The sequence below is a fragment of the Phacochoerus africanus genome, chromosome 6, assembly GCF_016906955.1.
Source record: "Phacochoerus africanus isolate WHEZ1 chromosome 6, ROS_Pafr_v1, whole genome shotgun sequence".
NCBI lineage: Eukaryota > Metazoa > Chordata > Mammalia > Artiodactyla > Suidae > Phacochoerus > Phacochoerus africanus.
In genome coordinates, this window is record NC_062549.1 from 121,064,454 (window position 1) to 121,091,505 (window position 27,052).

The window sequence follows — 27,052 nt, forward strand, 5'->3', positions numbered from 1 at the left end:
AATGTCCCCCTGGGACTCTGTCGGAGACCTCGTAACCAGATGGTTAATAGGGACAGGCAAGATGGAGCAGCCATGTGAGCCTGTACAGACTTCAGATGAAAATCCCACTCCATGAAAGGCAAAACATTAGAAAGATTATTGAATCGCCTTGTTGGAAATTTAATCTCACAAAAGAGAGGGAAGCACGGAGGGACTTACTGCATTGGCTTATTTCTGCCTCCTTGTGAAAACCTGTTTGGGGAAGACGGCAGCTAAAAGAATCTTGAAGAAAAGTAACCATCCCATATCATCCTAAGGTTCATTGGGCCACAGAAAGGAAGCCTGAGTTGGGTGTATAAGTATGCCACCTTTAATAAATCTACTTCAGGGAGGACAGAAACCGCAAGAGAAGACAGTCCCTTTGGCATATGCACACTGTGGCATATGGAATGATTGGCCAGCGGGACCTGCTGTTTAGCACAGGGAACTTATTCAATGTCTGTGATAATCTATATGGGAAAAGAATCAGAAAAAGAATAGATGCGTGTATACTTATAACTGAGTCACTTGGTTGTACAGCAGAAATTATCAGAACATTGTAAATCAACTACACTTCAGTAAAACTTAAAAAAAAAGTAAAACCTGCAATGAGATATTGCTTCACACCAGTCTGAATGGCCATCATCAAAAATCTACAAACAATAAATGCTGGAGAGGATGTGACAAAAGGGAACTGTAGCACCAATTCTAGCCCTAGTAGCCTGGGAACTTCCACACGCTGCAGGTACAGGCCTGAAAAGAAAAAAATTAAAGAAAGAATTCAGTGATCAGGACCACAGATCTGTACTGAACCAACCTTAACCACGCCCAGGTCTTACCCACCTGTCTCTCTCAGTGATAAGCCCCTTCCTTCCACTTCCACCCTCTCTCACCCACCGCAGTTCCCAGATCCTCACTTGCTGTCACTTTCCTGTCTCTAGATGGTTCGCTTGCCTCTCTCACCTTCACCAATCTACTGCTTTATTTCCTGAATCATGCTTTATCTCTGCCCTCCCATCCCTGCATATTCACCTTGAGTCCTGTAATAGAATTCTACTGATTTTAAACTCAAGACTTCCTTTTCTAATTGTACAGTCACCCTCCTTGTCTCCTAACTTGGAGGACATTATGTAAGGTATAAAAAATACACTGCATGCTGTATGTTTTAAAATACTTTTGTATGACTTTGCTGTATCACACTGCTAAAAAATAAAGTGTTCCAGGTTTTTCAGAAAAGTAAAAGGTGGATGTGGCAAGGGGAGTGGGGAAATGATAGAAGTAGACCAGAAAGGTTCATTCAAGATCATTAAATTTTTGACTTGAGAGCATTAGTAAAGGAAGAAATCATCAAGTGTCAGCATAAATTCAGTGCAAACAAACCAAATTATCTCATTTCCTATTTTGATAGGTTTATTAGGCAAGCAGTGAACTTGGTGTAAAAGATAACAACCTCTGACATTGATAATGGTACAGATACGGAAATGGTAAAGTGATTAAACAGCTGCACCCAAGTAATTTAAATTCTGCATCTGTTTTGGATAAAAAGTCACAGCAATGGCCCAGAGCACGCTATCCTTGGTTCTGGTGCCTGAAGGACACTTTTTCAGAGGTTTTGTAGCTAACATGCCAGTCAGACGTGTAGAAGGCTTAAAGCTGAGAACAGGTAATGTCCAGGTAACAATCAGAGCTTAAAAATACTTTAACCATCCATTTGTAAAAAAAAAAAAAAAAAAAAAAAAAGGCTAAAACTAACAAATTCATACTGAACATAACACATTAATTATGATGCTACATGGATGGACTGGGCCCTCTGAATTCCTCACTCTTTGATCCTAAACTTTATATCAAACAAATATTGACTGATCTAGTTTTTACAATACTTTCAATTATCCCAAACAAATGATGAGTTGACGAAAATGTGGTTTTAGTGTTCTGTCCTCCTGCACAACATTAATTATCGGTACTGTAAAGAACAAGGCATCACTTTTCCCACACATAAACTTTTCTGCTAATCAGGGACAACTCCAGCGGTGCATTCAGCCTTCATATATCCACCCCCTTGCTTGGAGTAATGAAGGTAGGTTCCTTAATCTCTGCAGATGTGTGTCTAACAGAGACTAGACTAGCCATATGTGCTTTACTGATTATGTGCCTCTTTCAGCAAACACCACATTCCAGAATGTATACTCAAGGGTATTCATAAGCTGGCACTACCTACCTGGAAGCTTTGAGCTTTAAACAAATGTCCACATTTTCAGCCACATAGAATGATAATGCATTTTCTTGATACTCTTTCCAAAATAATTTAAAACAGTTGTCATTAATTATCCTCTTCCAGATTAAAATTATATAATTTTCATAAGAATTGTGATGAATGAGAGGTGACTTTTTACCACCATGTGTTGATAACTTTAGAGGCTCTAAGGACTTTGTTTTATTTAGTTTCACATTAAACAAGGATGTTTTAATAAATGACAACAGTAAATCTACACTGTAGAACAAAAGGCAGATTTAATATACACAGAATATGAATTTGCTTCCTACAGTAAAATCACTTAGAAATATGCATTGTTTCTTTTGAATAAGCCTTATAAGCTTGATGACTATCTAGGGAGTTTCTTGTTTAATCATCTTTTGAATATTTACTGATGATTTCAGTAAAGCCATGATTTAATTCAATAAAGGAACTGTTTTGACTGATTTGTTTTCTAGATTGAAAAAATTATTTTCTATCACATATAACCTTTTACAGCCAGAGAGTGACCTCGTGCATTTACTGCCTTAAAATATTAGAAAATATTAAGCATATCCAGATATTTTGACTATGATTATTTTGTGTTTACAGAAGTGCTCAAATCTTTTCGTGAATCTCATATTAATGAAATTATTCAGTAAATCAAGTAGCTAGTAGCCCATTCAACTGTGTGCCCAATATTTTTATGTCTATTTAGTATATAAAGAAATGAAAAGTATACTTTTTTAACACATATTTGAGTCCCATTTTGTTTCAGTGATCTCAAGAGCAAGATACACCCCATGAGACACAAAGACGAATGAAGCTTACAAGAAGACTGCATATAGGAAGCTAAATATAGAGAATATCTGTAACATGAAGTAGAATTTGCTAGAGAAATAACAGATGAGTCAGGATAGCAGAGTGCTCGTGATCATAGAATCTGAAATTAGGCAGCACTGGTTTGTGTCCCTGCTTCATCATTTACTTAATCTTATACCTTAAATGTCAGTCACCTCAACATCTGTAAAAATCTATGAGATTTAAATGAGAACATTTTTAAAATTATAGCACTGGCCTGATACATAGGAAGAACTCAAGGTAATATGCAATCATTAGTTCCACATAAGAGATATAATACCATAGGCCTTTAGGGCAAGAAAGAGGATGGAGAGAGGAGAAGGGGAGGAGGAAAATAGGTAGGAGCTGAAGGAAGACGAGAAAGAGGAAGAGAGAGATCACATCTTCAGTTTGATCTCTGAAAAGGAGAATTGAGGAACTCCTCAGGAAGTAACGGTGTGTGAGATGTCTTGGAGGATGGACAGGATTTTTCAGAGTGCAGGTGGGAAGGAAGGCATCTGGACATCATCTCAAGATAAAATGAGAGGCCTGCGACGTTGGTTGACGAGTATGTCCTGTGCGGGGCATGTGTCCAGTGTAGCTAAAGCACACGGTGTTTGGAAGTGAGAAACAAGACCAAAAAAAAGACATGTCAGTGGAAAGCCTTACATGCGAGGCTGTATTTAATGCAGCAGATTTTTGAGTAAGGTAGTGAGAAATGTAGGCTGCGCTACGGAGCGTAGATTAAGATGACAGCACTGCATAAGGTAATGTGGGAAGGGAAGAATATGAGGATGAGACTTAGCGTGTAGGCTCTTGTAACTACATGAGAAGTTACAGGAAATTAATTAGCAATGGTTAAAAATTGTAGTAGACATGGAAAGAGGAGTCAAAAGATATTGCAGATCCAAAACTCAGAAGACCTGGCAACAAATAAGATATTGGAGTAGGGAGAAGTTGCAGTGAAATACAACTCTGAAATGTCAGGCCTCACTGATTGAAGAAGTCCTAACAGTGTTCATAAAACTAAGGAAATTGGAAGGAAGTTCCAGTTGTGTGGTGTTGATGGAAAGTTCCGTGAGGGGGAATCTGACATCTACCGAATTCCAGTGACAGTGCTCTTCTTGCAGCTGATAAATGTAGATCTTGAGTTTGTGAGAGTTTGGAATAGAGATATTGATCTTGACATCAACCCTCCCTTACCTACAAATAGACATTGATATAGTTGAAACTATGTCTCCAACACACTGAAAAGAAAATAGTGAAGACAGCAAGTTTTCTGCCATCTTACTCTCTGAGAGATACACAAATGAACTGTATATATAATGGTGTAACCAGTGTTTCAGTTTGGAAGTTCAGAGTCATGAGCATATGGTCATTTAGAGCTGAAATAGGAGGGGGAAAAAAGAGTTAGAAAAGGCTAACCAAGGTCAAAAAAAAAAAGAGCAGAAAATAAAACACCAAAAAGGATATAGGAAGACAGCTTTAAATAAGAGTCAGAACTCCCTGAACATGGACCTTGAATTCAAACAAAAGATTGTCTTGTTAAAACTTAAAAACAGAAGCAGAAAAATCTTGACAGCATACTAATTTGACAAACATTGTTACATTCTTCTGTTGTGTTTTATGAAACAAAGTGTTTCTCACTGTTGATGAAATATCTTCTGTGCTTCACATATTAAGCACACTTCCAATTAATATGAAGAACAAAGCAATGTGTAACAGCATGAAAAATCTTCAGTGGTGAATGTAGAAAATCCTAGTTCTTTAATAGTAAAAGAGCATCTTATTTAGCTATTAGATTAACCTAATTAATTAACATAAATTAGAATTTTTCAATAATGAAATATACTCTTCAAGACACGACAGGTGGGTATCTATCAAAGCACTTTGCTAAGTGAAAATATAGAAGCCAGATGCAGTGCTATAAGTGCCAGCCCTCACATTGTTATTCCTCTGATTCCTAGCAATCTAAAGTTTTCTCATATCAGCACATTACCCTTTGTCACTTTTCATTACTTTTGGATCATTCGAAGTCCAACATTGAGAAGTTGGTAGGAATGTAAACTGGTACAGCCACTATGGAGAACAGTTTGGAGATACCTTAGAAATCTATACATAGAACTTCCATATGACCCCACAATCCCACTCTTGGGCATCTATCCAGACAAAACTCTACTTAAAAGAGACACGTGCACCCGCATGTTCATTGCAGCACTATTCACAATAGCCAAGACATGGAAACAACCCAAATGTCCATCGACAGATGATTGGATTCGGAAGATGTGGTATATATACACAATGGAATACTACTCAGCCATAAAAAAGAATGACATCATGCCATTTGCAGCAACATGGATGGAACTAGAGAATCTCATACTGAGTGAAATGAGCCAGAAAGACAAAGACAAATACCATATGCTATCACTTATAACTGGAATCTAATATCCAGCACAAAGGAACATCTCCTCAGAAAAGAAAATCATGGACTTGGAGAAGAGACTTGTGGCTGCCTGATGGGAGGGGGAGGGAGTGGGAGGGATCGGGAGCTTGGGCTTATCAGACACAACTTAGAATAGATTTACAAGGAGACCCTGCTGAATAGTATTGAGAACTTTGTCTAGATACTCATGTTGCAACAGAAGAAAGGGTGGGGGAAAAATGTAATTGTAATGTATACATGTAAGGATAACCTGACCCCCTTGCTGTACAGTGGGAAAATAAAAAATAAAAAAAAAAAGAAAGAAAAAGGAAGCTACAACCACCGAGAAGGGTGCCATTTGTTCTGTTCACAGAACGCTGAGTTAGATCTTTTGTAGAACACCTACTGAAAGCAGTTAGGTTAGGTCTTGGGTTTCTAAGCGAGACAGCCCATCTTTCAGAAGACAGAAATATGTAAGCTACAATTCTGAAGAGTGTATCTGTGAGAATTACAGTATCCAAAGCCTTCTGAGGCATACAGTGCAACATCCTATAAAAACAGGGAAACTGGACTGATACTAATCATTACATGGTAATGTTTTAAAATGAACACCGCAAGTAATCCAAAGCCTGTTTTTAGGATGTAATTGGAAAAGCACTGCAGTACCTTGGAACGTTTGGTGAACTGAGCAACATAGAGCAAGTTGTGGCTGTGATCGATGAAGAAATGTGTATCAACTGTGGCAAATGCTACATGACCTGTAATGACTCTGGCTACCAGGTAAGATTCCTGCTGTAATTAGGATGCTGTGGGGCATGTTTCTTCTGGCCTTTGTAGCAGAAAGCGTCTTCCGTCTCGAAGTGTGGAATTTAGACCAGCCGTGCCAAATATCGCTTCTCAGCAGGGTGATTTCTTTCTTTCTTTTTAAGAGAAGCCATAATTTCTACTAACTATGCTGCAATTCACTGTGAGGTGTTGTTTTAATATCATTTCACCACCCATAAAATTGGAAGGAAGAAAATCAAACGAAAAGAGAAACTCACATAATCATGGACATTGGGACGCAGTATATGCGTTAATGCAGAGGGAGGGGGAAAGAACTACCATTTATTGCCATGACCCAGAAAGGACTTACTTCCTTCTACCAAAGAGAATTCTCTTCCGTTACGTATTGATTGGGCTTTTACTACACTTAGAAAGAAAACGCGTTTTCCCACTCACTAGTTGTGCTGGTTGCGACCAGAAGTTCCCCTGTAGCTGGAAAAGCCAAGTTCTGTGTTCCTGCCACATCAAGTGAGTTATAGATTCTTCCCAGTTCCTCAGTCTTCAGCTGAGAGTCTGCCATGTGACAAAAAAGGAAAAAAAAAAGGGGGGGGGGGCGCGTGCATTCAACTGTCTTCAGGCTAAAAACTACAGAATGATATTATTTTCATTAAACTTCAAGCTATAAAGAAGTATAATAAAGTAAAATAAGATCCCTTTAAGATGATTAATGAATTTTCAAGATAGATAAAATGGCCCATTTTAAAAAACTAAAGTTCATTTACCTTACTCAGCTTGGAGAAAGGTCCCATTTGCTTGTGGTAGGATTTTGCACAGTCTTTTGGCCACCTAACAGATATGACTGACATAATTTTAATTTTTTAAAAAAAATCTCTTCCTCCTTAATTGAACACTGGTTCTATACCAAATTTGTAACCAGGGTATCACTTTTTTTATTTCTAGCTGAAAAGCGTCTCTGAGGGTTATGTTGAAGATGGTAATCATACTGCATTCACTTTCATCTTTCCTCCAATTAACCAATCAGAGATAAGACAGGGAGAGTTCTGTCACTAAAATCACAGCGTCGGGGTTCTAAGGCCTTAAATTTTAGAGGTTATGATATCCACCTTGGAATTCTAGCCTTGGTACACTTTTCCCCAAAGTAATTTTATTAATGAGGGGCAAAAGTCACACATGTGCATTTTAAAAGATTTTTTAAATTTTTAAAAGGTTCTAAAAGTCCTCCTCTGACTCTTCTGTCTCAAAAAGATTTTTAAAAAATTGAAAATCAAAATCTTCAACTGAATGTAAAGTTTTTTATGTTTGCAAATTTTCAAAGATGTCTAATAAGACATAAGTATTATTTCATTTTCAGCAAATAAATTATTGGACTCCTATTTATAAAAGGGTACATAAAGAAGAGAAATAGCTTTTACTCGTTTACACAGTCATCTGAGATGTTGTTTTGCAAAAATGGCACCAGTTGGTGTGGACACATTGTCTGATGGTTTGTCACGGCTGTGGTTTTTGTTCAGATATATGGTCCTTTCCTAAAGATCAGAATTTTGTTTACTATCAAGTTGTCTGACATAATTTAGTCTAATGAGATCATTTTCATTTTTATGTGCACAAAAGGGAAAGAATTGTAGTTACAAATAACTTCATTTGGGGGAGGGAAAAATTTTTTAATTCAATGAATTTTATTATATTTACAGTCATACAACCATCATCAAAAACCTAATTTCACATTTCCAACAGGGGGAGGGAAAATTTAAAACAAAAATATATTTTTGAATTGGATGATAACATGTTGTATATGACACAGGGGAAAAAAAAAAAAAGTCAGAATTCAGTAATTATTCCAAAATGCAAGACTCACAGACCTGGCCTCAGGTCTGTGTATCCAGGGGCCGGGTAGGGGCTTAATGCCTCTCATAATTTCCTTCATAATTTTTTTCAGCCCCCTAGCTAGTCCCTCCACTCTGCTCCCAATCTGAATAAAAACATGGACTTTTTATGCAAGAGAGACTTAAAGATAAGTCCCCACGTCCCCTGCGCCCCACACAGCTGAAGTCCCCCCGCCCCCGTGGAGGTCCTTCCAGGTAATTCCACCATGGACACGTTCCTCCTTAACAGGCACATGATTCTCATGACTTGAAATAAAAATCGCAGCTGTAAATGTAGCACTAGGGATTTTCATTGCCTCATAGAGATTGCTTTGTGTTCAAAGAATAGAAGGGGGAAAGACGAGACAGAAGGAAGAAGGAAGACAGAAAGAAATTATTGAATTTCTCAGCATCCGGAGCAGTCGTAGAGCTGGAAGACTTCTCCTGGTTCTCCCAGCTCAGGGGTTTCTGGCCAGGACTGGAAGTCAGCTCTTCCAGCTCCTCATCTTTCAGTGTTTTGTTTGGTTTTGTTTTTTTCCCTTTGTGGTGGGATAATGCTTGGAATCTCAAACGTGAAAGCTGGTTCTTGAGCTGAAATTTTTTCCCCTACTGCCTCCGACTAAACACCACTCACATAATTTGAAATCCAAACAAGGGAGTCCATTGCCCCACTGGACAGTGACACTTTTCGGTTGTCAAGAGCCAGGACTGTGAGGAGGGAAAGGTGTGAAGGCACCCTGCCACCCTCAGGTAGCTGACACCCACAGCATCACGGTCATGGTCAGACTGGCCGGACCTGCCCTCTGCTCAGAACACAGGAAACTAGAGTCACTATGTTATGAAATATTTTCCTCACACAAAGCAAGAAAAACACCTCCAAGGCATTTTTAAATATTGTGTTTCTAATTTGAAAGGATGTCTTTTCTGGTTTTTTTTTTTTTTTTTTCCCCTCCTCCTCTCTGGCAGCTCAACTGTTGCTATAGCTGCACCGCCGTGCCAGGCGTAGTCTTCTCCAAGCGCAGCTCTCCTGCGGTGGAGAAAAACGCTGATGCTAAAACAGGGGCATCCTCGACCTTCGTGGGCAATGACAGCAATACTCTTCCTTTCTGTTTGCAGGCTATCCAGTTTGATCCCGAAACCCACCTGCCCACCGTTACTGACACTTGCACAGGCTGTACCCTGTGTCTCTCCGTCTGCCCTATTATCGACTGCATCAGAATGGTTTCCAGGACAACACCTTACGAACCAAAGAGAGGCTTGCCCTTGGCTGTGAATCCAGTGTGCTGAGGTGATTCGTGGAACAGTTGCTGTGAACTTTGAGGTCACCCCCATATGCTGTCTTTTTAATTGTGGTTATTATACTCAGCTCTTTCTCAATGAAAACAAATATAATATTTCTAGATAAAAGTTCTAAATACATGTCTAAATTTTAAAAAACATCTACTGCCAGAGCCCGTTCAATTAATAGTCATAAAATAGAATCCTGCTTTTCTGAGGCTAGTTGTTCAATAACTGCCGCAGTTAATTGGGTGTTCTCCATCAGTTATCCATTATGAAAAATATTAACTTTTTTGGTGGCAATTTCCAAATTGCCCTATGCTGTGCTCTGTCTTTGATTTCTAATTGTAAGTGAAGTTAAGCATTTTAGAACAAAGTATAATTTAACTTTCAAGCAAATGTTTCCAAGGAAACATTTTATAATTAAAAATTACATTTAATTTTAACACTGTTTCTAAGCAAATGTAATTAGCTCCATAAAGCTCAAATGAAGTCAAATAATTATTTACTGTGGCAGGAAAAGAAAGCCAATGAGGGTTTGCAAAACTTCTCTAAGGCCCTTTGGCTGAAATAACTTCTCTTTGGTGCTACATACTGAAAGTGACTGTTTAATAATCATTCATGTCACACCGTGCTCCCTCGCCCTCAGGCCTGAGATGGGTCTCCAGACTCCACCAGTGAATCAGCATGACACCTTCTTTAACTGTGTGAGCGATATTCCTAACAAAGTAAGGTGTGGGGATGAAGCTCTGGTTAAAGCCACTCTTTTGCTGTGCTCCGATCTGTTCTATCCGCTTCTGAGAGTAACCTTCATGATTACAGCAATTAATGTTTGCACAGAGCCCAGATTATACAGCAGTGGGTCATTGTGCTTCATTATTCAAGAATGAAGATAAAGACAAATAGAGGATTAGTAATATATATTAAATGTGCAATACCGCTTAAATGACTCTTAATGTTTATATTGAATTTCCAAAGCGATTAAATAAAAAAGAAAGAGCTATTTTTTGTTATTGCCAAACAATATTTTTGTATCTCTCTATTTTAATAATGAGCAAATAGCATCCTATAAATCTGTTTATCTCTTCTTTGTAGTGTGTTTTCATATAAATCCATAAGTAGAAAATCTTTTCATCTGTGGCATATTTCTATAACAAATGCAAGATCTAGAAAAATTAAATGTTTGATTATGCCATCTTGGAAATGCATATTTACCACAAAACCTATGTGACTGAAAAATGTCAAATAAAATTTTATGAATCATTTTAAACAATGCAGAGTCTTCTGCTCCCTCCTTTGCAAATACAATCCCATGTCAACCAGCTGGAGTTTGAGGTAGAGCAGTAAATTCCATCCAGATTCAAGAGGACATGTAAAGCTGGCTGAAATCGAGTGAGGGTGATGACAGCGTGGGTCTCTCAGTGTTTCACTTTCTGTCCCGCGCACCCAGGTCTCCCTGGGGAATTCAGCTCCACTCTGCCAAAATGTCTTTCACTGGGCAGAGGTCAGGGTCTCGCAAAGGCCCATAAGTAGAGATACGTGAGAAATGGCAGCGTGCCACGGAAGATGCCAACTTCACTGTCAGAACCATGTGTGTCCCTTAATAGTATTCCTTAGACAGTAAAACATCAAGGGCTTGTAAAACGGACTCCCCTTTGGCTCTTGTCAAGGTGGGAGCATTTTACCACTTGGACTTGGTAACAGCTGAGCAAAGAGTTCAAGTTAGATCCAGAAAAGAAATGTGCCGGGGCCACAGGGATGTCATCCTAATGTCTTACCCCACACCTCAAGTTTTATACTCTCAGAACTTTATTTATTTATTTTGTCTTTTTAGGGCCACACCTGTGGCACATGGAGGTTCCCAGACTACGGGTCCAGTCAGAGCCACAGCCACAGCAATGCAGTATCTGAGCCGAGTCTGCGACCTATACCACAGCTCACAGCAACACTGGATCCTTAACCCACTGAGCAAAGCCAGAGATCGAACCTGCATCCTCATGGATGCTAGTCAGATTCATTTCCACTGAGCCATGATGGGAACTCCTTTTTTAATATTTTTATTAAAGACAGCTAATTTACAATGTTGTGCCAATTTCTGCTGTACAACTGAGTCAGCCATATATATATACATTTTTTTGTATTATTTTCCATCATAGTCTATCCCAGGAGACTAGATATAGTTCCCTGTGCTACTCAGTAGGACCCCATTGTTTATTCAGTCTAATAGTTTGCATGGATTAACCCCAAACTTCCAGTCCATTCCACGTCCCCCACTCCTAGAATTTTAAATGCCTGAGTTCTCATCGAGACGCCGACTGGTAAGCAGAAATTCCTTCAATAGAGATTAAAGAAAAAGAGCAGTTTATGACCTTTGCATTCTCCCTTGAGAAAGAGGGGAGAAGTGCTTTAGCTCTTTTCTTGAACTACTCTGGGGAACGGCAAGTGTCTGGGCCTTCGAGTTCGGCTCTGGCCATCCATGATTTTACGCTGGTACCTTCCTCCCCCACATTACTTTCTGTTTTGTTTACTTTCTGCTTTACACGAAGAAGCATTTTTAACCCATGTTGTTAACAGGTAACATAGTTCAGTTTTACATGGGTGGCTTGCAGAGAGACTCAGAACAGAGCAATAATGAAAATCACATTATACCATCCAGCAAGAGACCACAAGCCATTGGTCCTAACACATACATCCTCTTGGCTCCTGACCTTCTGCCATGAGTGAAGACATAGTGCCAGACCAGGAGCCTGCTTAGTCAGTGTTTCATACATCCAAGTAGCTATACTAAATGTGCCTCATGTGTGATACTTAGTTTTATGTGTCAGCTTGTCTGGGACAGAGTGCCCAGATACTTGGTCTAGCATTGGTGTGTTTGGATGAGATTCACATTTAAATCAGCAGGCTCCGATTTAAGCAGGTTGCCCTCTAGTATGTAGGTGGGCCTCGTCCTATCAGGTGAAGGCCCAATTGAACAAAAGGCTGATTTCCCCCAAGAGAGAATCCTCCAGCAGATGGCCTCTTGACTTCTTTTGCAGCATGAGTTCTTCCTGGTTCTACAGCTGACTATCTTCAGATTTGAACTGTAACTCTTCCTGAATCTCCAGCTGGCCAGTCTCCTCTATCAGATTTTGGACTCCACAACCACAGGGCTAGTTCCTTAAAATAATCTTTACACACACACACACACACACACACACACACACACACCCCTATTGGTTCTGTTTCTCTGGCGAACCCTCACTAATACAACGTATATTATCTTATTCGAGTGTTAAAATGATCACAGATAGGTTCTGTTATTTCTTCCCATTGAACTAACGAGGACATGAGTTCTTAAAGAGTCTAAATAACTTGTCACAGGTCACATAGTTATGCTTCTAGGTATGCTGGTTGTGTCCAGTCTACCATCTGCTTCCCCTCTTTTGTTCATCCAGCCAGTCATTTATTCAACAAATATTTATCAGGCAACAACCATGCACCGAGCACAAGGTTAAGGGCAGAGGCTGTGAAATCAGAGACTGTAAAGATAAAGATTCCCTAAATTCCAGCTGCTTACAGGGGGACTTGGCTTATGTCACAGTTACTACACCACATGTGAGCGCTAGGAAAACAATCCTGAGATAAAGGACGTCTAAATTATACTGCCTTGACTAATGATAAGTTAAGCCAAGTTTTAACTCATAAAAATCATTTCCGAAATAGATAACGAGAGAAGGACATCTCAAGCAGTGAAAACAAGAAAGAAAAAAGCACAAAGGTATGAAAAGCCGGATTTTCAGAAAACTGTAAGAGCTTGTAATTGACTGGAACAAAAGGAACATGTTGGAATCATCTTGGAATCCCTCAGGGAAGCAGAATTAGCATTTCATTCATTCATTCAAAAACATGGAGTACCTCATTTGTTTGGTTGTTTTGTCTGTTTGTTTGTTTCGGAAGTTCCCTGGGCCAGGGATCAATTGTTTGGTTGTTATGTCTGTTTGTTTGTTTGTTTTGGAAGTTCCCTGGGCCAAGGATCAAACCCTCGCCTAGCAGCAAACCCGAGCCACTGCAGCAACAACACCAGATCCTTAACCTACCCTGCCACGAGATAACTCCCTAAACTACCTCCCTTATGTCAAGAACTTGCTTGTTAATGGTGATTCAACTATGAACAAGACAGACATGGTTCCTGCCTTACTGAGCCTACACCTCAGTGAAAGATACAAAAAGCAAGCTGCAGACAAATAAGCTGCAAGCTATGGGAAGTGCTTTGGCAGTAACGACGAGGGCCTGGGGTAGAGATGAGAAGGACCTTTATTCTTCATGTAGGAAGAGTAGTCCTGATAGGTAGGAAGGAGCCAACCATGTGAAGAATAGGGAAGAGTATGTTCCAGAAGTGGAAACAGGAAGTGCAAAGGTCCTGAGGCTGAAAAGAGCCTGAATTATTCAAATGACTAAAAAGATATATTGAGGTAGGGTAAAAGAAGGCGATGCCTGAAATCCATAGGAACCAAGGACCAGAAGCAGTCACCAAGGTCTCCTTAAGATTTCTTCCCCCTCTTCACTCTGACCATCACCCTTGCTATACAGATGGTGCTGACACCTATTCCTCCAAGTTGGACTTCTCTCCAAGGATCTAACCACTTGCCATGTTGAAGCATTTCAAACTCAATTTCAAAAATCAAAATAGTTACCTCTCCTACTTTTTATCTACCCTGCCCTCATCCAGCCCCTTATCGTGTCCAACAATTTTACCCCTAAAATATTTCCCGGGTCTTTCCCATTGTAGAAACTGCCATGGCTCGTTCCTCCAGTACATTTATTCAGGTCTTAAAATAACCTTCTAACAGATCATCCAACATCCCTCCCCCTGTCTTCAGGTGCTGTTGTAGATTTCTCGTCAGCATGAATGTCCCATCTCCATCATATTCCTCCACCATCATAAAAACCTCCAGATCCTTTCACGTGTTAGTAAACTAAACGAAATCTCCTTAAAATGGAATCCGATACTCTCTTACTAAAGGCCCCTCACTACTGTCCAAACATATGGCCCTTACATACCCTGAAGCTTGTTACAGAGCTGGAAGATAATTGCTTTGTGACCCAAGACAACCAAACCTCAATTTACCAATCTGTAAAACTGGTGTTAAAATAGTTTCTAATTCCTAAGACAGTTGTGAGGATAAAACAAAATAATACAGGCTAGTTAAATAACTCCCACTGAATAAGTATTCAACTATTTTTCTTATTTAAAAAATCCTATAATGAAACACTTTAGAAAATAAAGATATGTTTTGAGTACAAATTTATCTTCTCTTATGTATTGTTATTTTAAAATTAAAATGTTTATACTGGAACAAGTGGTATATCTTACCTGTCCCCTTGTTACTAATGAGTGCAATAAAAAAATGTTTATTTTAGTGTTCATATAATCAGGTTATACTTATAATAAACATAGGATTTCAATAATAAAAAAAAAAACCCGCTCAGTTACCAAGATCTTATCTAATACTGACTTAGGAGACCATCAGAGGTCTGTCTTATACTACTCAAGGAAGAGCCTTAAAAATTCTTGTTGATTTCCTATATTAAGAAAAAAATTACATGTAGATACTGAGTGTTTATTTTATTTTATTTTTTTAGGGCTGCACCTGCAGCATATGGAGGTTCCCAGGCTAGGAGTCAAATCAGAGCTGCAGCTGCCAGCCTACACCACAGCCACGAAACACCAGATTCAACCTACACCACAGCTCATGGCAACAATGGATCTTTAACCCACTGAGAAAGGCCAGGGATCAAACCCGCATCCTTACGGATACTAGTTGGGTTTGTTAACCACTGAGCCACAATGGGAACTCCTACGTCACACTTTTTTTCTTGTAGGACATATTCCTCTAGCATTGTTTTAAAACTCTTCAACCAAAACAACAGCAACCAAACAAAATTAAAATGTAAATAAAACATCTCACTTAAGCACACAGTAACTTGATCAGAACAGAGATGGATTATGCCCCATTTCATAGATGAAATACCAAGACTCAAAGCATTTATGCAATTTGCCTGAGACTATGCATGGAAGGGAGCGAAGTCCAGAGTTAAACCCAGTATCCACCCTCAGTACACAGAGTTAAACCCAGTACAGACCGTACAGAGTTAAACCCGGTCCAGAGTTTAAAGCCAGTATCCACCCCCAGTACACAGCCCACAGCACACGTTCCCCATCTTCACCAGAGCCTCTCAAACCTTCCTGCTAATAGGAAAAAAGTTATTCATCTTACACACAGGTTATTAAAGTCTGGACCTGCTGCTTGCCAAGTGCATGAACCTGGATATGATACCTGGACCACTGAACTTCAATTTCCTCAACTGTAAAATTGAGAAGGTAGGAGTTCCCATCATGGTGCAGCGGAAACAAATCTGACTAGGAACCAAGAGATTGTGGGTTCGATCCCTGGCCTCGCTCAGTGGGTTAAGGATCCGGTGTTGCCATGAGCTGTGGTGTAGGCCACAGATGTGGCTCAGATAGATACTGCATTGCTGTGGCTGTGGTATAGGCCAGCAGATGTAGCTCCGATTCAACCCCCAGCCTGGGAACCTCAGCATGCCACAGGTGCAAATCTAAAAGGCAAATAAATAAATAAATAAAACTGAGAAGGTAGTAGCTTTGCATTTAATATGTTAGATGTAATTTCCATTGCTATTTTTATGGACACAGAAATTTCAAATACAGGGTAAGGAGATAAAAGACTTCTGGCAAAATTTTACATTTGCTAGAATCCGACAGTCTTTGTGGTACCCCGTGGTATGATCTCCTAAGCTAACATTCATCATCTAGCAATCCGGCAAAAGACATCCCAAGCAGTTAGAAGATCGAGATGCTTTTAATAAAAGAGTAGGAGAACTCACTTCTGACAAAAATGAAAGATCCCAGTAATAAAACTTAACATATATATAATTATCCAATTATTCAATTATCATATTTAGAAAAGAAGCTCCGTTGACTTGACTTCCAGGCAATGCCTTCTCTCCTGGTTGATTTTGCTAAGTGGGTATTATCTATTTTTCTATAATATGAATATTTGGAGATGCACTATTCACTTTTGGTGGTCTTAGGGTGCTGTTTAATTGCCTGAAGAAATGATGTAATAACCACTGTCTGAAAGGGTTAAGGCACAGTCCTTAGAAAAGAGCTTATTACCTGGCAGGCTCTGATCTACTTCTATCCTATGAGGTTAATTCAATTAACAGGAAAGCCATTCGCCACACTATTATCCACCCAGAGCTGTAACTTTTTTCTCTTACCCACAGATGCAGACAATTCAACAAACTGCCTGCAGAGTGAAAATTTGGACCAGATCTTTAATGATTCTGGGAAGTTCATGTAGTCTAGCTCTTTCTTTTATTAATTAATATGGTTACATTAATTAATATAATAGTGCTTTTATTAATTAATACAGATTTTTGGCTTAAAATTTTTTAATTAAAAATGACATTTTAAAATTGAATAGTCCCACTTGGCTTGGAAACTTGCATGGCTAATTGTCCCTCTGAGTATGTTTGCCTTTCATTAGCTGATCTACAGCATTTGTCAACTCTGATATTGTCTATCATTGTTTTCATATTTACTCTTCTTCTAAAATGGACTATAAACTGCTGTGCCATCAAAGGAACTGAGCCATTTTGTCACTGGTAAATAGTCTATAGCACTGAGTCATATTGATTAATGTCACTGTGCAGTTATTTATTTGCGGAATTTATATAGCGCTTTTCCATATGTTGTGTTCGGCAAGCACCAAGCATCTCTGCTTTCTCTATTCCTCTACCACTGATGAGTTCAAATTCATACACTGCTGGCAGTTTTCAAAGATTTGCATTAGTCAACATTAGGTCAAGATCTCCTTTCTTACCAATAATTTTCCTTTAGGGGTTTCTATGGAAAATAAGATCTATCTTCCTATTAATAGTGCTGGCTTATTCGTCTTTCCTGGCCTTCCTTTTATGATTTGTGTAGTATCCATCTCCATGGAATCTAGGTTTTTGGTCAAAGGTAAAACACCAAACATACATACACACACACACACACTCTTGAGTTTGAGAAAGACATGTGTGTGTTAAGACTCAAAATTGTTGAAAAGGTTAAGCCTGCATATTTTTCTTAGAGGTATAAGAACCTAGGCAGAAGGTAAGAAATTTTCAATTCAATTTATGTCTTTAGGAAGAAACTCAAAAATGCTTATTTCCTCTGTTTTAAAAGAGCCTCTTTTGAGAGAAAGGGAGGGGGTGGATTTGGGGATTTGGGACAAGACTGTAGGAAGCTCCTCATGAATTTTTAAAATATTCCCCTTCTGTTTTGCAACATTGGGAAGACTGCATCATGTTCATCCTTCTTATAGGCCATGATGTTTTGATGGGGCTTCAACAAATGTGTAAGGTTAGGGGCATGGAATATTTAAAATAATGAAAGTTCATTTTCTCTTTTGAGATTACAAGCATGAATAATTTTTATCCTACTCCAAGGTTTTGCCAACAACGATGGCCAATGACAATGCCTCCTATTAAAAACTTTTAAAAGTTCCTGAAGACAAGGATGTGGTAGCCATGTGCTCTCTTGTGCTAAAGATAGCAGTATAGGAGTCTGAGGACCTAGCAAACCAAGAACAGCATAGATAAAACATCTACATTAACTGTAAGGAGAAAGATTGGTGACTCCAAAGTCTATTTGTGTCCTCCCCAGTTCTCTGAATTTCAAACGTATACATCAGAGTGCTTATTGAACAAGGGAGATTCAGTCACAAACCCTAACTCCCTATGCCTTAAGTCAATTCTTATCTTCTTAGTTCATACCTTTCCATCCTTCATATATCACAGCTTCGCCCTTCCTCCAATTACTCAGGATTGATCATTAGAATACAATGAACTCTTCCTCTCTTTCCTGTGCCATATCCATCAGGGGCTTAATTTCAAGTGCAAAAATAAATAAAAGCCAATTCAAAATCTTTTAGGAAAAGGAAGAAGGATGTTATTGGCTTACATAACTAAAAAACCAAGGGCAGTGTTTATTAGACCCAGAATTTCAAACAATTGCATCAACAGAACTCAGATTCTTTTCATCTCTGTTCTGCCTGCGAGGGCTTTATTTCCGGGCTCCACGTGTGACCCCATGGAGCTCGAAGTTCACGTTGCTGTGTTGTAGCATAATAAACAATATCATATTGTTGTGTAGTAGGCAAAATAATTCCCCCCCCCAAGCTGCCCATATCCAAATGCCTGGCACCAGTGAATACATCACGCCACATGGCAAGGCAGAAATAAGTATCAGATTGAATTAAGGTTGCTAATCAACTGATTTAAAATAGGGAGATTATCCGAGATTATCTAGGTGAGCTGAGTGTAGTCACAAGAGTCATTAATAAGCAGAAGAGGAAGGCAGAAAAGAAAGTATCAGAGCAATGCAACTGAGAAATACTCAACTGACTGCTTAGAGCTTTGACAGTGGAAGGTGGTCACGAGGCAGAACATGCAAGTACCTCTAATAGCTGTGAAAGAGCAAGAAAATAGATTTTCCCCTAAAGACTCTGGAAAGGAAAGCAGTTCGTCCCATCCCTAGTTTTTAACCTAACAAGACACTTTATTAGATTTTGACCTCCAGAACTGTGAGATATGAAATATTAGTTTGTGGCAATTTGTTACAGCAGCAATAGGAGACTCATACATACTACAAGGACAAAGAGCCTTCTGTGGACTCTGTCGTTCTTCTATGGCCCTGCTGTTAGCAGATTTGAGTGAATGGACAGACCAAAAAAAAAAAAAATCAACTACCGTCTATCCTACTTTTTTCCTCCCATCTTTGCCAATTCCTATTAATTCTACCTCTGGAATAAGAAGTGTTTCTGTATCTACTTCTCTTCTCACTTCCACACTTCAAGTCTTTATCAAGGGATTTAAAGATAATTTTTAAGATCCATACTACTTCTGTGTTTCTAGAATTTAGTACCTAAGACATGAATAAAAATTGTCTAAAGTGGAGACCTACATGACCTTAAAATTCATCTGTGCCCAAGAAATAGCAGATTATATTGACACAGGAGATGAGCCAATAAAATGTAGAGTCAGATGTTTTCAAAAGGAAATTTAATATGATTTGCCTTATGTGCTAAGTTTATAAACTTTTATTAAAAATATAGCACACAGAGAAAAGCTCACAAGTCATAAGGCTCAGCTTATCACACAAAGAGAACAATACTCATCTACCCCCTACCCAAGTCCAAAATCTCACTGCATCTCTGAAATCCTCCTTGGACCTTCCTTCTTTCTCCTCCAAAGTAACCACTCTTCTGGCCTCTAACGCCACAGTAGTTTGCCTGTTTTTGAACTTTATATAAAAGGAGCCATACAATATGTATTTTTTAATGGTTGGTTTCTTTCACTCAACATTATCCTTTGGAGAATCAAAAATGTCATTGGATGTAATAATCATAGATGTTGCTGTGCAGTATTCCAGTGCATAAGAATGTCAGAATTTCATATCTATATTATTATTGAAGAAAATATAAGTTGTTGGTAGTCTTTCCTCCTATTACAAATAATGCTGCTACGAAGATGTTTGTGTTTTCTCTTGGTGCATAAATGTATACATTTCATTTGTGAAATAAACAGGAATAGGATTGCTGAATTATAGGAGTTGTGTGTTTAATTTTATTTGTGCTACTGAAATGTTTTCCAAAATGATTATAAACATTTATACTTCTCCAGCAACATTCAAGTTCCTCTCCATCTTTGTTAACCCATTTTATACTGGGAGGGGGTGTTAGCCATCTAATGGACATATAATGGTAAGTAATTAATAAACAGGAAACAAAAAACCCTACCATGAAGGAAAAAGTTGATAAAGACAACATCAAAATTAGGAATCTCTTTTCATCAAAAGACCATTAAGAGAATGAATAGGGAAGTCACAGAAAATATACTTACAATATATATAACTGACAATGGATTCACATATACATTAAAACTCCTACAAATCAATAAGAAAAAAGAACAGACTAATAGAGCAAATGGGCAAAAGACATGAATAGATGCTGCACAAAAAGAGGACATTCTAATGCTTAATAAATATATTAATAGATGCTTAACTTCACTAATTACCAAGGTATTGAAAACTAAAACACTATGATTTCAGAATTTAAATCTTGAATAAGATACAACTCCACTAGAGAGAAAAAAAAAAAAACTGAAAGAATTGTAGCACATAGAAAATTCTGAAGCTGCCTGGCCCCTAACCAGATTGTGTAATTGAGCAGTTAATAAAATTGAGCCTACAAGTTCCATGCTGAGGCAAAATGAGAACAAATTTTTCTTAATCTTTAGGCATTGAAAAGCATTTATTTATTTAAGAAAGGAAGTTTATTAATTTCTGCATCAAGTGAGAGTTTAAGGAATGAATGGCTGTCAGTTTCAGAGAGCTGAGAAGATACCTTTCTTAGAAAAGATGCTCATTACTATACACAGACCCATATGGAATTTGTCAGGTGGCTGAAAATTTTAGATGGCTTCTTTGGTATACAGCAACAGTAAAGAAAGCCATACTTTGCGTATTAGTATTGTGTCAACAGTTTTTACACTCAGCCATGACGTGTTTACAAAGCAACACTCTTCATCACCATGCCTTCAAAGGCAGACACAGTTCCACATTCTGCAAAAAATAATTATTAAGGACTTTCAGGTGGCAGGGCTGCCCAAATTATGAAATTATTAGACCTAAATGTACCTCCATTTAGCTTTCAGATCAACTTTATCAGCGGGGAAACTGTAGATTCTTTGGGTTACACAGACAAAGGCTTGCTAAAGAGTGTCTCATATCACGGAGAGACGGGTATGTAGCACAGAGTCTAATTACGATGCTGTTACAGCCACTCGAACAAGGAATTTTGAGAACCTGAACTGGTAAGGCAGCAACAGTGGAGTTAGGGAAGAAGGAATGGGTTGAAGACATATTTAGCAATGGAGCTGAGAACACCATGTATTTCTTAACAACTAGTAGATACCAGCCTCTGTGTAAAGTAATGGGAAAATGATAGAAACACACAGTAACAGTCTTCTAATGAAATTTTGATCCTGCTATTATGGAAATAATATTAAGGCATCTTTAAGTCTACCTGGAAAGACAGAGGATGCTTCAGAGAAGATACATACCAGGTGAACAGAATCTTGTGGACAAGTGACAAAGCATACTGGTTTAGAATGCAGATTCTGGAACCAAACCCCTTCTGTTTGAATCCTGGCTCTGCCTCTTCTTGCAGAAGGTATTTAATAATAATAATTTATCATCTCAGCCTGTTTTCTCAGTCATAAACAGAGGAGAGGAGATTATGACCCCTGGCCTCGCTCAGTGGGTTAAGGATCTGGCATTGCCGTGAGCTGTGGTGTAGGTTGCAGATGTGGCTTGGATCTGGTGTTGCTGTGACTGTGGTGTAGGCTGGCAGCTGCAGCTCTGATTCAACCCCTAGCCTGGAAACTTCCATATGCTGCGGGTGCAGCCCTAAAGAGGTCAAAAAAAGAAAATATATATATATATATATATAAATTATATATATATAAGACATATATAATATGTAAAACACCCTAATTGCTTTAGCAGTGCTGTTTCCTGGTTCTATATTGCTCTCTGTCATCTGACACAAAGGGTATATTTCTTTTCTTTCCTCAAAACTATCTCCCGAAGTTGGGGCCTCCTCCCTAGGGCATCCCCAGACATAAGTTAATCAATCCCTCCTAATGATACCTTTGCTCCTTATGCATTTGCCTGTTAGTGCACTGGACTTTAAGCAATTGCCATATTCATCTTTCCATTCCCACGGCTGGCTGCCAGACCTGGCATATAGCAGGCTGGGTATGCAATAGGTTATTTTTTAACAGCTTCACTGAGATATAATTCTCACAACATGGAATTCAGCCATTTTAAGTATACAATTCACCAGCTTTTTAAATAAAAGCTATTGAAGTATAGTTGATTTACAATGTTGTGTTAATTTCTGCTGTTCAGCAAAGTGCTTCAGTGATACGTATTTTTTCTTATTCTTTCCCATTATGCTTTATCACAGGATACTGAATATGATTCCCTGTGCTATACAGTAGGACCTCGTTGGCTATCCATCCTAAACATACTAGTTGGCACCTGCTAATCCCTAACTCCCAATCCTTCCCAATTCACTAGCTTTTAGTTTATTCACAGAGTGGTACAACCATCACCACCATCCATCTCATCACTCCCTAAAAAAAGAAACCCCATACCTACCAGCAGTCACTCCCCATTCCTTCCTGCTCTATAGCCCCAGGCAAACATCAATCTACTTTCTATCAGTGGATTTGCCTATTCTGGAATTTCCTAAAGGACTCACCCAATATTGGGTCCTTTGTGACTGGCTTCTTTCACTTTTCATGATCTTCTCGAGGTTCATTCACCGTGCAGCATGTATCGATACCTCGTTTTTTTGTGGCTGCATTCCATTCCATTGTACAATATACCAGCGTTCACTTACCCACTCATCAGTTGATGGGCATGTGGATTGTTTTCAGTTTCTGGCTATTATTAATAAAGCTGCTATAAACATTCATGTACAAGTTTTGGTGTAGACATAGGCTTTTTTTCCCCTTGGGTATATATGCAAGCACGGAATTGTTGGATCACGTGGTAAATATCGTTAAGCTTTTAAGGAACTATCACATTGCTTTCCGAAGTAGGTGCTTCATTTCACATTCCCACAGTGTATGAAGATCCGATTTTTCCACATCCTCACCAAGGCTTGTTGTTAGCTGTCCTTTTGATTGTAGTCATCTCAGCAAAATGAAACGGTATCTCACTGAGGTCTTCATTTGCATTTTCCTGATAGTTTATAATTTTAATTATTTTTTTATATGTGTATTACTTTTATCTCTACTTTGGAAAAATGTTCACTCATGTTATCATCTTAATTTTAATTAGGTTGTCTTTTCTATATTGAGTTGTAGACTTCTTTATATAATCTAGATATAAGTCCCTGATCAGATATACAATTTGCAAAAATCCTTTTCATTCTGTATGTTGCCTTTGCACTTTTTTTTTCTTTTTTTTTTTTTTTTTTTTTTTTTAGGGTGGTGCATGTGGCATATGGAAGTTCCCAGGCTAGGGGTCAAAGCGAGCTGCAGCTGCAGCTGCAGCAACGCTAGATCTAAGCTGCATCTGTGACCTATGCTGCAGCTTGTGGCAACTACAAATCCTTAACCAACAAGCAAGGCCAGGGATCAAACCCAAATCCTCATGGATACTAGCTGGGTTCTTAACCCCCTGAGCCACAACGGGAACTCCCCTTTTCACTGTCTTGATAGTGTCCTTTGAAGCACAAAATTTTTAAAATTTTGGCAATGTCCAGTTTATCTACTTTTCATTTTGTTACTTATACTTTTGGTATAATATCTAAGAAACTATTACCATGATGTAAGGTCATAAAATTTATACCTATATTTTCTTCTAAGATTTTTATATTTTTAGCTTTTACACTTAAGTTTTTGATCAATTTTGATAAATTTTAATTTTTTAAAAGCCGTGTAAAAATAGGAGGTCAAATTGCTGCACACAAATGTCCATTTGTCCCATTGCTATTTGTTGAAAAGACCATTATTTTCCCTATAATAAAAGTTTGAATTAAATGGCATACCAGGAGTTCCCATTGTGGCTCAGTGGAAACGAATCTGACTAGTATCCATGAGGACGCAGGTTCAATCCCTGGTCTCACTCAGAGGGTTAAGGATCTGGCATTGCTGTGGCTGTGGTGTAGGCCAGCAGCTGTAGCTCTGATTCGACCCCGAGCCTGGGAACTTCAATAGGCCGTGGGTGCAGCCAAAAAATAAAAATAAATAAGTGAATGGCATACCCCCTGACTCCTCCCTTCAGAGAACTCACAGTACAATGCTGGAAACTAGACACCAGAAAACCACAGTGAAGCATAACAGAGGGTGAGCCCTGAAGAGTGCCAGGGCCAGGTTTCTAGACTGAGCCCTGAGACTGAGGGCAGATGTAGTTATAAATGACAACTGCATAATATCTGATTTCCACATCATGGGAACATCAGTTAGAAATCACGGGAGGAAAAGCACAGAGAAAGGGTGAAGAGTCCTCAGCTTCAAAAGAAGAAAATCTTAAGCATGATAAGAAACAGCAGGGAAACAAAGGCAGATGTCCCTCCAAGTCTACCTCCTGTTGCCTTAGCGACATCAGCCTGGCCAGGGTTAAATCGATTCATTCTTTCTCAGTAGGAAGCCCCCACATTTCCTTTTCCCACCCTCTGTCTTGTGCTCCATTCTGAATCGGGCCCCTGGCTTCTCAGCAGACATTGCTGAGATCATCAGATTCTGTTAGGGAGAAGGGCCTGCCCGCCCTGCCTTCGGATATCTGTCGGGGTGTCACAGAGGGTCCAGCGAAGGAGGCTAAGGGATTGAGCAGAGTGTTTCAGTCTTCCCTCTTATTTCGCTCTGTGCCAAGCTTTGGACTGGATACTTCTAGGATAATCAGGAAAACTTTGACCTTACGTGACATTATTCACCGAGATGTTGCCATTCATCTCTAAGATGTAATCAGCCAACGATGTCCTAGAACCACTTTCCTTCCTTAATCGGGCGCACAAATACTGATGTACGGTGGTCCATCATGCGGCCTTTCCAGTAACAAAAACAATTTGAATGATAATTTTTGCTCATCGAATAATTTGGAGGCTTCTAAATCCTCTAGAAGTTTACCCACAAAGATCTCAAATATCCTTTGTTGCCTAAAGAAGGATCCTAGGGGGCTCTCGTTCGCTGTTTGCTTGACGCCGCTTTGCTGATGACCTATGGAAGATGTGTTTGCCTTACCAGCATCTGGCTACCTGGCAGACTGCAAAGGCCGCTGGGAAAGAAACCAGTTTCTTCTGGATCTTCCACATAATTAGCCTGTTTATAGGCCATCTGGGTGGCTTTGATTTCACTATCGCCATTTCTTTCTTTCTGAAGAATTTCAGTGTGTCTCATCCTTAGGGACCAAGATCATTAATAAGCCCTTCCTTAGTCGGGGTCACTAGCTCCTTTAATGTGCCTGGCAGTTCTCTGTCCCCCTGGTTCCATCTCATTATGAAGCACCCTACAGACCAAAGGAGGGCAGTGTTTATACTTGAGAATGCTGTCATCAAATTAACAGGCCTCATTAGAAGGAAATTACAGATTTGGGGCTCCCTAATAGAAGAGGTTTTTAGAAACCCTCATCCAAAGAATCGCAAAGGGCACTTAAAGAGAGCTATGGCAGGGAGGGCTGCATTTTCACCAGGACAGCTCCAATGGGGGAGATACGTTGAACTGTCAGCCCTGGGCTAACCCAACAGCGCTGGGGGGACTCTTCACCCGGCTTGAATACCTTCAGGTCTCCTCAGTCACCCGTCACCGTGTGGACCCACGAGGTCACACTGACATTATGAAATAAATGCAAATGAACCGCCCTCACCTGCAAGCCTACGTACATGTCAGCCCTTTTTTCAGGAGCACATAGCACTCCCGACGTCCATCAACAAAAGGATTAGCATCCACCTCCAAGGGGCCACGTCCTCCTGCATCCTCCTGCTCACCAGCACTGGGCCCGGAGACCCCAAGGGCCCATCTTCCTAAACCTGGACTCTGCTGGTCTGAGTTTCCACTGCGTTATTAACATCTTCTCGTTTCATATCCTGCCTGTCCCTGAAGCCAGCAAGACTCTCAACCCTCTTAGTGTGACCTCAGCTCTACTTTTAGGCATAAAGCATAAAAACTGACCCCCCCTACTCCTATGTCACCTCCTGTTTAAAGGGTCTAATGAGGTGGCCTTAATATTTATGGCACCTGGAGCAAAAGTACAAGTGGAAACTGCCTTCCCAGATCAAAACTTTCTCTCCACTCTTTCTCTCTGTTCCTGTCTGTAAGTGACCTCAGACACGTGCCTGTGGACACCTTAGTGCAAACGTGCAGGTCAGTTAAAAAGAAATCTTCTTCTCCTTCGAAGAAGAGCTTGTGCCACATCGCAGGGGACACATCACGAGGTAGAGGCTGCCTTCAAGAAAAGGACCCAACTAACTGGCTTAGGCAAGAGCCCTAGATGTGCTGACTGGGAATTCTGGGTTTTTAAGGGCTCAAGGACCTCTACTTGCTAGATGATTCTAATCTCACTTCAAGGCCTAGAGGGGACACTGACTTACAGTAACGTAGCAGTGACACCTAATCACTGGCTGAGTTTGGTTGCAAATGTCACATGCAACATAATGGGCATTTGGGGGGAAGCAGTGACCTGTGCCTCCACAGGATAAACAGATGCAGGTAGAACTGCTCTGGAGGAAACAGGCCAAGAATAAAGGTCCTACGTGCCCTCCTCCCTTCATTTATTTATGTACTTATTCATTTGTATTGCAAATACCTACTGCATGTCCCAGGCCTTAGAGGTTTCGACATAAAGACAGTTAAGGTCTCTGCTCACAAAGAGCTTATGGTCACTTTCTTAAACCCTAGAGTTCCACAAGACACATTTTGAAAAACCCCAGCTACCAAAGAAGAAAGAACTTGGGCAGCCGCCAGCTATGGGATTCCAGGACAAGGGAAGTCAGT

The 27,052-nt window shown here is 39.5% G+C and overlaps 1 protein-coding gene across 1 annotated transcript in view; it reads left to right on the forward strand.

Moving 5' to 3' along the window:
• The window catches only part of DPYD (dihydropyrimidine dehydrogenase), a 787,163-nt gene extending 776,461 nt beyond the window's left edge, over positions 1 to 10,702 (forward strand). Inside the window, exons 22-23 of the mRNA XM_047785223.1 lie at positions 6,153 to 6,293; positions 9,278 to 10,702. Of these exons, the coding sequence (XP_047641179.1) occupies positions 6,153 to 6,293; positions 9,278 to 9,448 (312 nt within the window). The 3' untranslated portion in view covers positions 9,449 to 10,702. The remainder of the gene's footprint in view (positions 1 to 6,152; positions 6,294 to 9,277) is intronic.
• The last annotated feature ends 16,350 nt before the right edge of the window (positions 10,703 to 27,052 follow it).